This window comes from Balaenoptera musculus, chromosome 10, assembly GCF_009873245.2.
Source record: "Balaenoptera musculus isolate JJ_BM4_2016_0621 chromosome 10, mBalMus1.pri.v3, whole genome shotgun sequence".
NCBI classification, from domain to species: domain Eukaryota; kingdom Metazoa; phylum Chordata; class Mammalia; order Artiodactyla; family Balaenopteridae; genus Balaenoptera; species Balaenoptera musculus.
In genome coordinates this window covers 81,626,111-81,637,473 of record NC_045794.1, presented here as the reverse complement: position 1 = coordinate 81,637,473, position 11,363 = coordinate 81,626,111, and the positions used below count along the sequence as shown (strand labels likewise).

Here is an 11,363-nt window from a genome sequence, read left to right as displayed (position 1 = left end):
ACCCCAGTTTGCTATTTTTCAAACCTTCTGTCTATTTCTTATACCTTTTCTGTCACCTGAAAAAGTGACCCACTGACCTGATCTTACTGTCAGATTGATCAGTAATGTATTCACCTCAGCCAATTTTTCATTTCCTTTGCAATTTACTGCAGGCTAAGAATCCAGACAACCAAGTTCATAGGAATTTTGTCTAAAATAAAAGATAACATGCCTGAGGGAGAGCCTGGAATGCTTTGCTGTGAATTAATATGCACTTTTTGAAAACTATGGAGACTGGGAAACATTTTTACTTTTTGTTAAGGTTCTAAACTGTTATACTTTTTTTCTAAAGAGTAAATGTGTTCTTTTTGAAAGTCTTCCCTATGAATTAAGTGTGTATCCTGTGAAGTATGGACTTAGGGAATATCTTTGTATACCTGGGCGTTTTTTTTTTGTTTTTTTTTTTTAAGGTTCTAACTGTGTTACAGACTCTTGAGTTTGCTAGGTACATGATCTCTAGATAAATTATTCTGCTTACAATAAAAATACACTAATAAGCCTGTGGCCTATTTTAAAGAAGAAAAAGCAACATAATGAGATATGATGTGATAATTATGGTAACTAAAATATGTCATTATTTTAGAGTCCCCAAACTAATTACCCAACCAAATTTGTTTTACATAGTGATTTTATTTTACACAAAATTATATAATAGAGTCACAGGGAATAAGACATGGACATATTGAGGTGAAATTAAGGGGAGGTCTAGACAGATTTTTGCAATAATGATCATTGGAAATGTGCAAGTTTGGGGAAGCACATAACACTTTTATTGGTAAACTGATGTATCAAGGGTGTCCAAGGTTGGTGTTGAAAAAACTGAGGTAACTGCATTTGAAAGTACTGTTCTAACATGTTTCTTCTTGCCAATAACCAACTATAGTCCCAGTTTTATAATGCAATTTCAGTGGAATTAAACACAAAGAACTTGAAAGAAGTCAGTTACAAAAGATAGTTGTGGTCAGGTGGTTTTATTTTGTAAATCTGTACATTTTTTGAAAAATCCCAAATAAGTTCTACTTTGGGGTTAGGAAGGCCTATGGTAGACAGCCATGGGTCATAGGCATAGCATTAATTTCTGGAATATTAACATTAAATTTCTTGACTTCTGAATATGTAAATTCTTGTCTGTGTGCACTAACAAAATTGTATTTGTTTGCTTTTATTTTCACGCTAATAAAATAGATTATAAAGTTAACTGGAACTTTGTCGTTTCAACCTCCATCCTGCCAGGGCATATGTGATCTCTTGTACTCTTTACTTGTATTTATTTATATATTTATTTATTGGTGTGTCACCAGATTTGATACATCATTATTATTAACTAGGGTATGTACCATAGTAATGGTTACAGAAAATAAATGGAAATAAGGTGGCCACTGTGCTCTATAGTGACAATTACAAGGGAAACAAAAACCGCCCTTCTACAAGTATTTCATGAGAAAATATTGTGTACATGTATGTACACATGTATATATTCCTTTATTCAGGGGTTTTCCTATAAAAAATTGTCACGAGAGATTTAGATGTACCTAGTTTGTCTTCCTCTGTTTCTTAAATTCATTTATTTAACACAGATACTTGAAATTTCAAAAACTTTCCTGTGTATCAAATATTAAATTACATTGTTAGTTTTTCCTTTAAGGAAGATTACCATATCCTAAGACACATTTTTGTATCTTTGTAATTAATAATAAATTTTACATTAAGTTTCTGATAGAGAGTAGTGTCCATTTTTTTAATTAGCACATATAAATCACTTTTACAAAACAAACACCTAATTTTCTTAACCCTTCGATGTAAAGTTAAAAAGTATATTTGCAGTAATATTTCCTTAAATTTTGCCTAAAGATGAGAAGCTGTTGACTAAGTGTATTTTTATATTTTATAATGAAAAATGTTGATTTATTAGCCTGTATGGATTGATAGAAAACTAAATTTGTAAGATACAAAGTTAATGGCTTTTTATTTTTTTTTGGCTGCACCATGCGGCTTGCAGAATCTTAGTTCCCCGACCAGGGATTGAACCCACACCCTTGGCAGTGAAAGCATGAAGTCCTAACCACTGGACCACCAGGGAATTCCCAATGGCATTATTTTAATTTTAATCTAATTGTAGGTCTTTGTGTGAATCTATAATCTTGACCAAAGATTAACGTGATGTCATATTCACCAAACATAATTTTTTTAATGTATTTCTCTGTAGATTTGCCTCATATTTGCACAGTTGGCAAAAGCTCTGCAAATTCACCCAGTATCTGTGTCACTTCAGCTATGAACTACTAATTTAACACAAATCAAAATGCTCCATCCCAGCTTTACAGAGCAGGGAAGGATAGAACCGACATTTTGGAGCCTATTATGTGTCACACTGCTAGGAGGCCTACATGCGTCATCATCCTAACAGCTCCATGTATTGAGTATCTACCCTGTCCCAGTCATTGTGCTAGGCACTTTGCATGTGTTATCACAGATTCTCACCGCAGCTTTGCTAGCTATGAGACCCCTTTTACAAATGAGGAAATTGAGGCTCAGCAAGATTAGGAATCTTACAATCACACTGCTGAGTCTGTCCAATTCCAGAGGCCACTGACCTCCCACTAAACAGTGCAACCTGCTGCTGTTCAACCAGGGAGGGGAAAAAAAAAATCACAAGAAATCAGCCGTCAGTAGAACTATCTTGAGAATTCAGAAAGCTATAATTCAGTCAAATGCGCCCACTACTGTGTTGCCATTAAACTAGACTATAAGTCCCTCAAAAGTTGTAACTGACCTAAAATTATTTGGGCCTTGGGCATAAGAAAGAATCAATAAATGTTTAGGGAAGAGTGAGATAGCAGTGGAGGAGAAAAAAACCCTAGACTGGAATCTTCTAATCTAGGCTTTGCCACTAACTCTGTGTTCTTGGGCACTTTATTTTGGGGCTCAGTTTTTTAATTTGTAAAATGAAGGAATTGTACCAAATAATTTCTATAATCTCTCCTGGCTTTAAGTGGTTTTAAACTTTAGAGATCAATAAAATTTCCAGGTCCCTTAGTACAGTTCAAAGATCCTTTAGCAAAGTTTTTAGAAGCTGGCTGGACCCACAAATCATTCCCTTGACTCACATTGTTTTGCTTGTAGATCCAGGCAACATTTAACATTGCAGGGCAGCATCTAGCTTAGTACCTTGCTCATATGATAGGAATAGGAATATTAGTAAGTATTCAGATTACTGGGTGAATCTTTCGAGCTACCAATAGACTCCAACCCTTCTGTTCATCTTAGGCAAATAGCTTAAAGAAGCCATTATGTAATCTTTAAACGTAATTCAGTGAAACAATTTCTAGGCTATTCCTATACTGTATTGAGTTTCTATTTTAGTGAAGACTAATAGAAGTTCATAATAAATTGCTTTTATAACCTACCAAGTGTGACAAAGAGGCTTACTAACAGTTTCTTAATGATCTTATACTTCTAAGAATAAATTTAGCCCTTTCTGAGATGTTTTAATTGTTTAATGCTGTTAAGCTATCTCTACTCTACCAGATTAGATACATTAATAAATGATAACCTAGTAATGAAATAGATGAAAGTAAGCCCTCTCCTTTCACCTTTGAAAATCTCTTTCAGCAAATACAATTTATTGCAAAACTTTCCCCTAAAAAATAAAACTTAAGGTTTTGCACTCACTGCTTGATTTCCTTCCTATTTGTGGCTATTCGTTACTGTCATACCCACGATAATTTTTTCACAGTCTAACTTCTCTACCAAAAACAAACAAACAAACAAAAAAAAAACATTTTGGGCCACCATCCCCACCACTAATCAACATAGCATAAACCTATTGAGAAAAATCCTAAAATATATTTTGGAACCAAATATATATGATGGGGCAAGAAGGCGGTATTGATGCTTTGAATTAACTTTTCTACTGCCCCATTTCAGATTGTCATTTCTTTGCAATTATATGACTGCTCCTTTTTTAAGCTGCCGTAAAAATAATATTCCAAGCTTATTAAATATTTATTTGCATTAAGTAAAACTAAGTTCATGTTACCAAAATAACCCCAACAGGTTACCTGAGTGAACCAGGCAAAGGCAATTTAAGAAAGATGATTTATAAAAAACGTATTGAAGAAATACAATTATTTTGGAAAAAACTTGATGTCTTTAAACTGCATTTTTTATTTTGTAAAAATTTTTTTCAACCTGCGTATTTTTGATTCCTTATTTTTTTCTGAATTTTAAATAATCCATTTACTGACATTTTCTTTCCCAAACTAAGTGACAAACTTTCTGAAAGCAGAGTCAGTTCCTGATCATACTAGCACATATCAGCACAGTAAACGTTGTTGAATCAAGCTGGTTTTGATTATTAGTAGAAAGCTATAGACAATCTCCACTTTCAAACAATGCTTTCCTAGAAAACAAGCTGAAAGTTAAATGTGCAAACGTGGAACAACTGACTTACATGTTATAAATGGGATTCCTTTTTTCAATGTAATCACAATGTATATCTGTGTTAGGACACAGGCTTTGACAATATATTTTACATTTGTTCTTTAATTTTTTTTCTTCATAGTTTAGCATACAGCGCACAGGCTTAAGTTAATCTTCTGATTGAAACTTAATTGAAACCTGACAATTCCTATGTGTTTTATTTTTTTAATTAAATAAATTTGACATATAACATTGTGTAAATTTAAAGTGTACAACATGATACTTTGATACATTTATATATTCAGCCTTGAGAAAGGATATCCTGCCATTTGTGACAACATGGATAGACCTCACGCATGTATGTTTTAATTTTCAATTTTGTATTGTTTATGATACTTACCCATCTTATCACTATAATCAACACTTTAATATTCCCCTTTCCCTCTTAACTTTATTAACTGATGGCACAATGCAATAAAAATTCAAATATTAAAAATACAATAAAATAAAATAACTCAATTTCCCCAAAACTGCTATATAAACACACATACACACGCACACAACAACAAAAATAACAACTTGAAATGTTGCTAGGCAGTTGTGTGGCTCAAAATGTTCATCAGCTGATTTGTCCAAGTTAAACCAAAACAATTTAGAGACATCAGTATTCAATGGATGCTGGGGAAGGAGGATGGCACTGAAACATCCAAAAGTTGAGAATCACTTGTATTTGGAATCATGGAATTTTAGAACCTTGGAGATAGTGCTTTGTTTGTTTGTTGTTTTGTTTTTTACATATCTATCATCTCTATTAAACTGCTGAACTGAAGTTGAAGCCACAACCGAAGCTGTACTCATCTTATGTTCCTCAGACCTTCACATGCCTGACAACACACTAGGAACTTAAGGATTACTAATTGAATGGAATTAGTTCAATACCCCAGAAAAGTATTCATAAAAGTAATAGGACAATAAAGTCCCTTCATTCTAGCACTTGTTGTACCTACAAACAAACTTGCGTTTCAGAAGTCACGTTGTCTTGTTTGACCCCGCAAATTTACCAAAACTCATCTAGAGGGGGCTTCCTCCTCCCTTCTCCAGCAACTGAAGATACATCATTTTCCCTCGTTTAGCTAATTTTGTCACCATGCAGAGGACTGATGGTGCAAAAATAACTGGAAAATGCCATTTGCAGTCACATGAAATTTCCTCAATGTTTTCCTTCCTATTCATTAGCAATACACTTGATGCATCTTTTACCAAATGCTTTCCAGAAGAGCAGTAACTTTATAGTTCAAAAAAACACCTAAAATTTAAGTGAATTTTAAAATGTTAAGCTTTTACTCAATTTAATTATTCTGGGTACTAATTTTCTTACAGTGTCAGAAGTCTGAAGCTATCATAGAACACTTGAAGTCTTTTCAAATAAGTACTCATCTAAAGCGTCTACAGGAGGAGATTTAATGAAGTGAAAACTTGGTCCAACAGGATAACTGACAAAGCAGGATATTGAACAACAATTTGACCACTGTTTCTGAAGATGTTACAAAAGTAGACCAAAGTACAACTTCCATGGCAAAAGATGTCGGTCTCAAGATTACAACTGTAAAAACAGATATACGACGTATTTCAGGTTTAGTAACTGATGTAACATCATTGACAGATTCTGTTCAAGAACTAGAAAATAAAATAGAAGAAGTAGAAAAAAATACAGTAAAAAACATAGGTGATCTTCTTTCAAGTAGCATTGACCGAACAGCAATGCTCCGAAAGACAGCATCTGACAATTCACAAAGAATTAACTCTGTTAAGAAGATACTTTCTGAGCTACAGAGTGATTTCAGCAAGCACACAGATAGATTTTTAAGCTTAGAAAGTGACAGAGCTAAAGTTCTGAAGACAGTGACTTTTGCAAATGATCTAAAACCAAAGGTGTATAATCTAAAGAAGGACTTTTCCCACTTGGAACCCTTGGTAAATGATTTAACAGTACGCATTGGGAGATTGGTTACTGACTTACTACAAAGAGAGAAAGAAATTGCTTTCTTAAAAGAGAAAATATCTAATTTAACAATAGTCCGAGCTGAGATTAAGGATATGAAAGATGAAATAAAACACATTTCAGATATGGATTAGCTTGAAATTATTTAGATTAGACTGAAGAAACTTTTTAATATGACCTCTGTCATGTTATAAAGACTGACAAGTCAGAAATAATGAAATTTTGGAGTAAATACTATTTTGTATTTGATTCTATTTTGTACAGTAAAAATAAAAGTTTTTGAAGGACTGAGCACTGGATTTTCCAAAATAAATATGCTCAAATGTATTTAAAACTTTATATAAAACATGTTTGCAACTTTATATAGTAAGAACCTTATGCATCCCCCTTACATATACATGCATATGTTCGCACGCACATGCACACACACATACACACTCAGGGTCTGCCAGTCTAGCGCTGGGAAATCTAGATGGGGCAGGATCTGAATCCCCACTTGCTCTCACTAACTGCCAAGGAGCATAGTACGTGTGGTTGGGGCCCAGCTGAAGAACTGCCCATCAGGATCAGGGCTGTAACATATATTATCCATTTAGAGTAAGAGAAACTAGAAAGGTCACAACCAGGGAGCTGCAGGAAAAGAATCATGTAAGACTTCCTGGGTCCTTTATGGCTTTAGGAAACAGGGAAAGGTCACCTAAAACGGGGTAGGGAAGTGGCATCTAGAGCAGGGTTTGCGGGGTGGGGGGCAGCACAGATTGCAGGGGGCTTGCCAAGCCTCAGATGGAGGCTGCCCCAAAGCAGCACAACTCATGTGTGGTGTTGACGTGACCAGAAGCAGCCAAAGCAAAGAAGTTCTAACATTTAAAACACCATCACAGGGCTTCCCTGGTGGCGCAGTGGTTGAGAATCTGCCTGCCAATGCAGGGGACACGGGTTCGAGCCCTGGTCTGGGAAGATTCCACATGCCGTGGAGCAACTAGGCCCGTCAGCCACAACTACTGAGCCTGCACGTCTGGAGCCTGTGCTCCGCAACAAGAGAGGCCGCGATAGTGAGAGGCCTGCGCACCGCGATGAAGAGTGGCCCCCACTTGCCACAACTGGAGAAAGCCCTCGCACAGAAACGAAGACCCAACACAGCCAAAAATAAATTAATTAATTTTAAAAAAATTGTTTAAAACAGCATCACATTAGCAATTAGACTTATATAAAATTCTAGAAAATCCAATCTCATATGTAGGGGCAGAAAATAAATCAGTGGTTGCCTGGGAAGTATAACTTTTAAAGAAGCACAAAGAAATCTTGAGGGGTGAAGGATATTTATTATCTTGATTGTCTTGATGGTTTCATGGGTATAGACTTGTGTCAAACTCATCAAATTGTACTCTTTAAATATGTGCAGTTTATTGTACATCAATTATTCCTCAATAAAGTCGTAAAAATAGTACAAGATAATAATCTAAAAAAAAACCCACCCACAAACATTAGCCCCAGTTTCAAATGCCTAGCATGAACAGTATTCAGATGCATAGAACTAGTTACCTCAAAAAGAAGAGTTTATGAATTTTTTTCTTCCGGTCTTACTGAGATGTAATCGACATACAGCACTGTAGAAGTTTAAGGTGTGCAACATCTTGATTTGACTTACATACATCATGCAGTGATCACCACAATAAGTTTAGTGAACATCCATTATCTCCTATAGATACAAAATGAAATAGAAAATACATACTTTTCTTTGTGATGAGAACTCAGGATTTACTCTTAACCTTCATATATAACATACACCAGTGTTCATTATATTTATCATGTTGTACATTACATCCCTAGTATTTCTTTATCTTGTAAATTTGTACCTTTTGACTACCTAATCCAATCCCCCTCCCCCGCCCCCCACCTCTGATAACCACAAATCTGATCTCTTTTTCTATGAATTTGTTTGTTTGTTTGTTTTTGAAGTATAACTGACCTGCAACACTACAACACTACATTAGTTTCAGGTACACAACATAGTGATTTGATTTTTTTTGTTTGTTTTTTGTCACACCAGGTGGCTTGCAGGATAGTTCCCCCACCAGGGACTGAACCCAGGCACCCGGCAGTGAAATCGCGGAGTCCTAACCACTGGACCGCCAGGGAACTTTCCCTGATTTGATTTTTTCATACATCTCAAAATGATCACCATGATAAGTCTAGTTGCTTCTGTCACCATGAAAATATATTACATAATTATTAACTCTATTCCCCACACTACATTTCATCCCCATGACTCATTTATTTTGTAACTGGAAGTTTGTACCTTTTTATCTCCCCACCTATTTCTCTCCCCTCCCACCCCCCTCCCCTCTGGCAACCACCTGTTTGTTCTCTATCTCCGCGTCTGTTTCTGCTTAGTTATGTTCGTTCATTTGTTTTGTTTTTTAGATTCCACATATAAGTGAAATCATACAGTATTTTTGTCTTTCTCTGTCTGACTTATTTCACTTGGTATAATACCCTCTAGGTCCATCCATATTGTCACAAATGGCAAGATTTCATTCCTTTTCATGACTAATATTCCATTGTGATATGTACCCCATTGTGATATGTGATATATACCCCATTGTGATATATGGTATACCCCATATATACCCCATCTTCTTTATCCATTCATCTATTGATGGGCACTTAGGTTGCTTCTATATGTTGGCAATTGTGAATAATGCTGTAATGAACATAGGGGGTGCATATATTTTTTCAAATTAGTGTTTTTATTTTCTTTGGTTAAACACCCAGGAGTGGAATTGCTGATGGGCAGAGCCAGGTCCCAGGGTCTCTGGTGGCAGTGCCCTAGGTGTTCCAGAGTTGGTGTCAACCCACAGGTGGGTAGAGCCAGTACCCATGGGGTCCTGGGGCTGGTGACCACCTCCTGATGGGTGAGGCCAGGTCCCGGGGCTAGTGCTGGCCCACTGGTGGATGCGGGTTGGAGACAGATCCTGGGCTCTCTGGTGGGCAGGGCTGGGTTCCAGGGCAGCTGAATCCCAGGAAAGCTGGCCTGTTGTGTCCCCACCTAGCTAGCTGTGTGGCTTGCAGTGTCCCAGTTCTGGTCCCTAGCAGCTGGCAGACAGGGCCAGGTCCAGACCCTATAAGCTAGAAGGAGGATTCCAAAATGACACTTGGCAGCACCAGTGTTCTCGTGGGGGTATGAGCTCCCCAAAATGGCTGCTGCCGGTGTCTACATCCCCAGAGTGAGTCTCAATTGCCTCCTGCCTCTCCAGGAGGCTCTCCAAGATCAGCCAGTGGGTCTGACCCAGGCTCCTTTAAAATTACTGCTTCTGCACTGGGTCTTGGAGCATATGAGATTTTGTGTGTACTCTAAGAGTGGAGTCTATATCCCCCAGCCCCTCCGAGTTTCCCAAAAGTAAGCCCTACTGGCCTTCAAAGCCAAATGTTCTGGGGGTTTGTCTCCTCAGAGCAGGACCCCTGGGTCTGGGGAGCAGAAAGTGGAGCTCAGACCCCTCACTTTTGGGGGAGAAACTCTGCAGTTGTAATTATCCTCCCATTTGTGGGTCACCTACCCTGGAGTATGGGTCTTTAGTATACCTCATCTCTGACCCTCCGAATTGTATCATTGTGCTTCCTTCTTTATATCTTCAGTTGTAGAATATCTTTTCTCCTAGCGTTCAGGTGGTTCTCATCAACAATTGTGCTTTAGATAGTTGTAATTTTTGTGTGTCTGTGGGAGGAGGAGAGCTCAGGGCCTTCCTACTCCACCATCTTGGCCGCTTCTAGGATGAGTCTCAAGTTTATAAATTCTTACACCAGAATGGCTCATCCCAAGCCCTTGGCTTTTTTCCATTAAAGAGTTAGCATTAAAATTGATTCACATAGTTTCTAAGTTGAGCCCCAAGAAACTTTCTCCCTGCTTCTTACTCCATATTATTTTTCTCTTTTCTGAACTGCTTTAGCACTTGAAGTCTCCCTCACAATTTTATTGCTAAAACTTTATTTAAGCACTAAGTGTCCATCGTTCTTTGCAAATGGTTTCATGGGTGTCTGAAACTAGATCATGAGTTTCTTGATTCCTCATATCACGTATTCTGTTTTTAAAAGTGATATGCTGGGACTTCCCTGGTGGCTCAGTGGTTAACAATCCACCTGCCAATGCAGGGGACACAGGTTCGATCCCTGGTCCAGGAAGATCCCACATGCCGCAGAGCAGCTAAGCCTGTGCACCACAACTACTGAACCTGCGCTCTAGGGCCCGCGTGCTGCAACTACTGAAGCCCGCGCACCTAGAGTCCGTGCTCCGCAACAAGAGAAGCCACCACAATGAGAAGCCCATGCACCGCAACAAAGAGTTAGCCCCTGTTCACTGCAACTAGAGAAAGCCCACGCACAGCAACAAAGACCCAACCCAGCCAAAAACTTTAAAAAAATTAAAAAGTGATATCCCTTTGCACCTAGCACACCGCTGCACAGAGTAAGTGCTTGTATGCATTTGCCTTAAATACTAGGAATAGAATCCATTATATATGGTGACTGTGTTACTAGGTACAGCAAGTATTTGTGTTATGGGTATTTGAGTTCTTATTCCAAACAATAATGATTTTTTGTCATGGATTTCCCCATAATTACAGTGGCAAAAGACATATTTTTTGGAACAATATTTGATTCATCTCTGTTTTAATATGTAGAAACATGAGAGTATGAAATCAGAGATACTAGGTTCCAATCCTAGCTCTGCCTAGTTCTGTGGCCTCGGACAAATTTAATATCTGTGACCCTTAATTTCTTCATCTGTAAATAATAATATCTACCTTATAGCACTGCTGTGAATATTAGCATTAATATATCTAAAGTGCCTGGCACATCTGAAAAAGGGCAAAGCCATTAATTAATATAACAAAAAATTACATAC

The 11,363-nt window shown here is 37.4% G+C and overlaps 1 protein-coding gene across 1 annotated transcript; it reads left to right on the top strand.

Annotated features, from left to right (window-relative positions):
* The first annotated feature begins 5,924 nt into the window (after positions 1 to 5,924).
* LOC118901896 (inhibitor of nuclear factor kappa-B kinase-interacting protein) lies at positions 5,925 to 6,790 on the top strand. The gene has a single exon (XM_036865668.1). The coding sequence runs from the start codon at positions 6,034 to 6,036 to the stop codon at positions 6,595 to 6,597; it is 564 nt and encodes a 187-aa protein (XP_036721563.1). The 5' UTR covers positions 5,925 to 6,033; the 3' UTR covers positions 6,598 to 6,790.
* Positions 6,791 to 11,363: the final 4,573 nt, after the last annotated feature.

Excerpts from the sequence above, each read along its gene's own strand:
- LOC118901896 (XM_036865668.1), top strand. The coding sequence starts at position 6,034 with ATGGCAAAAGATGTCGGTCTCAAGATTACAACTGTAAAAACAGATATA.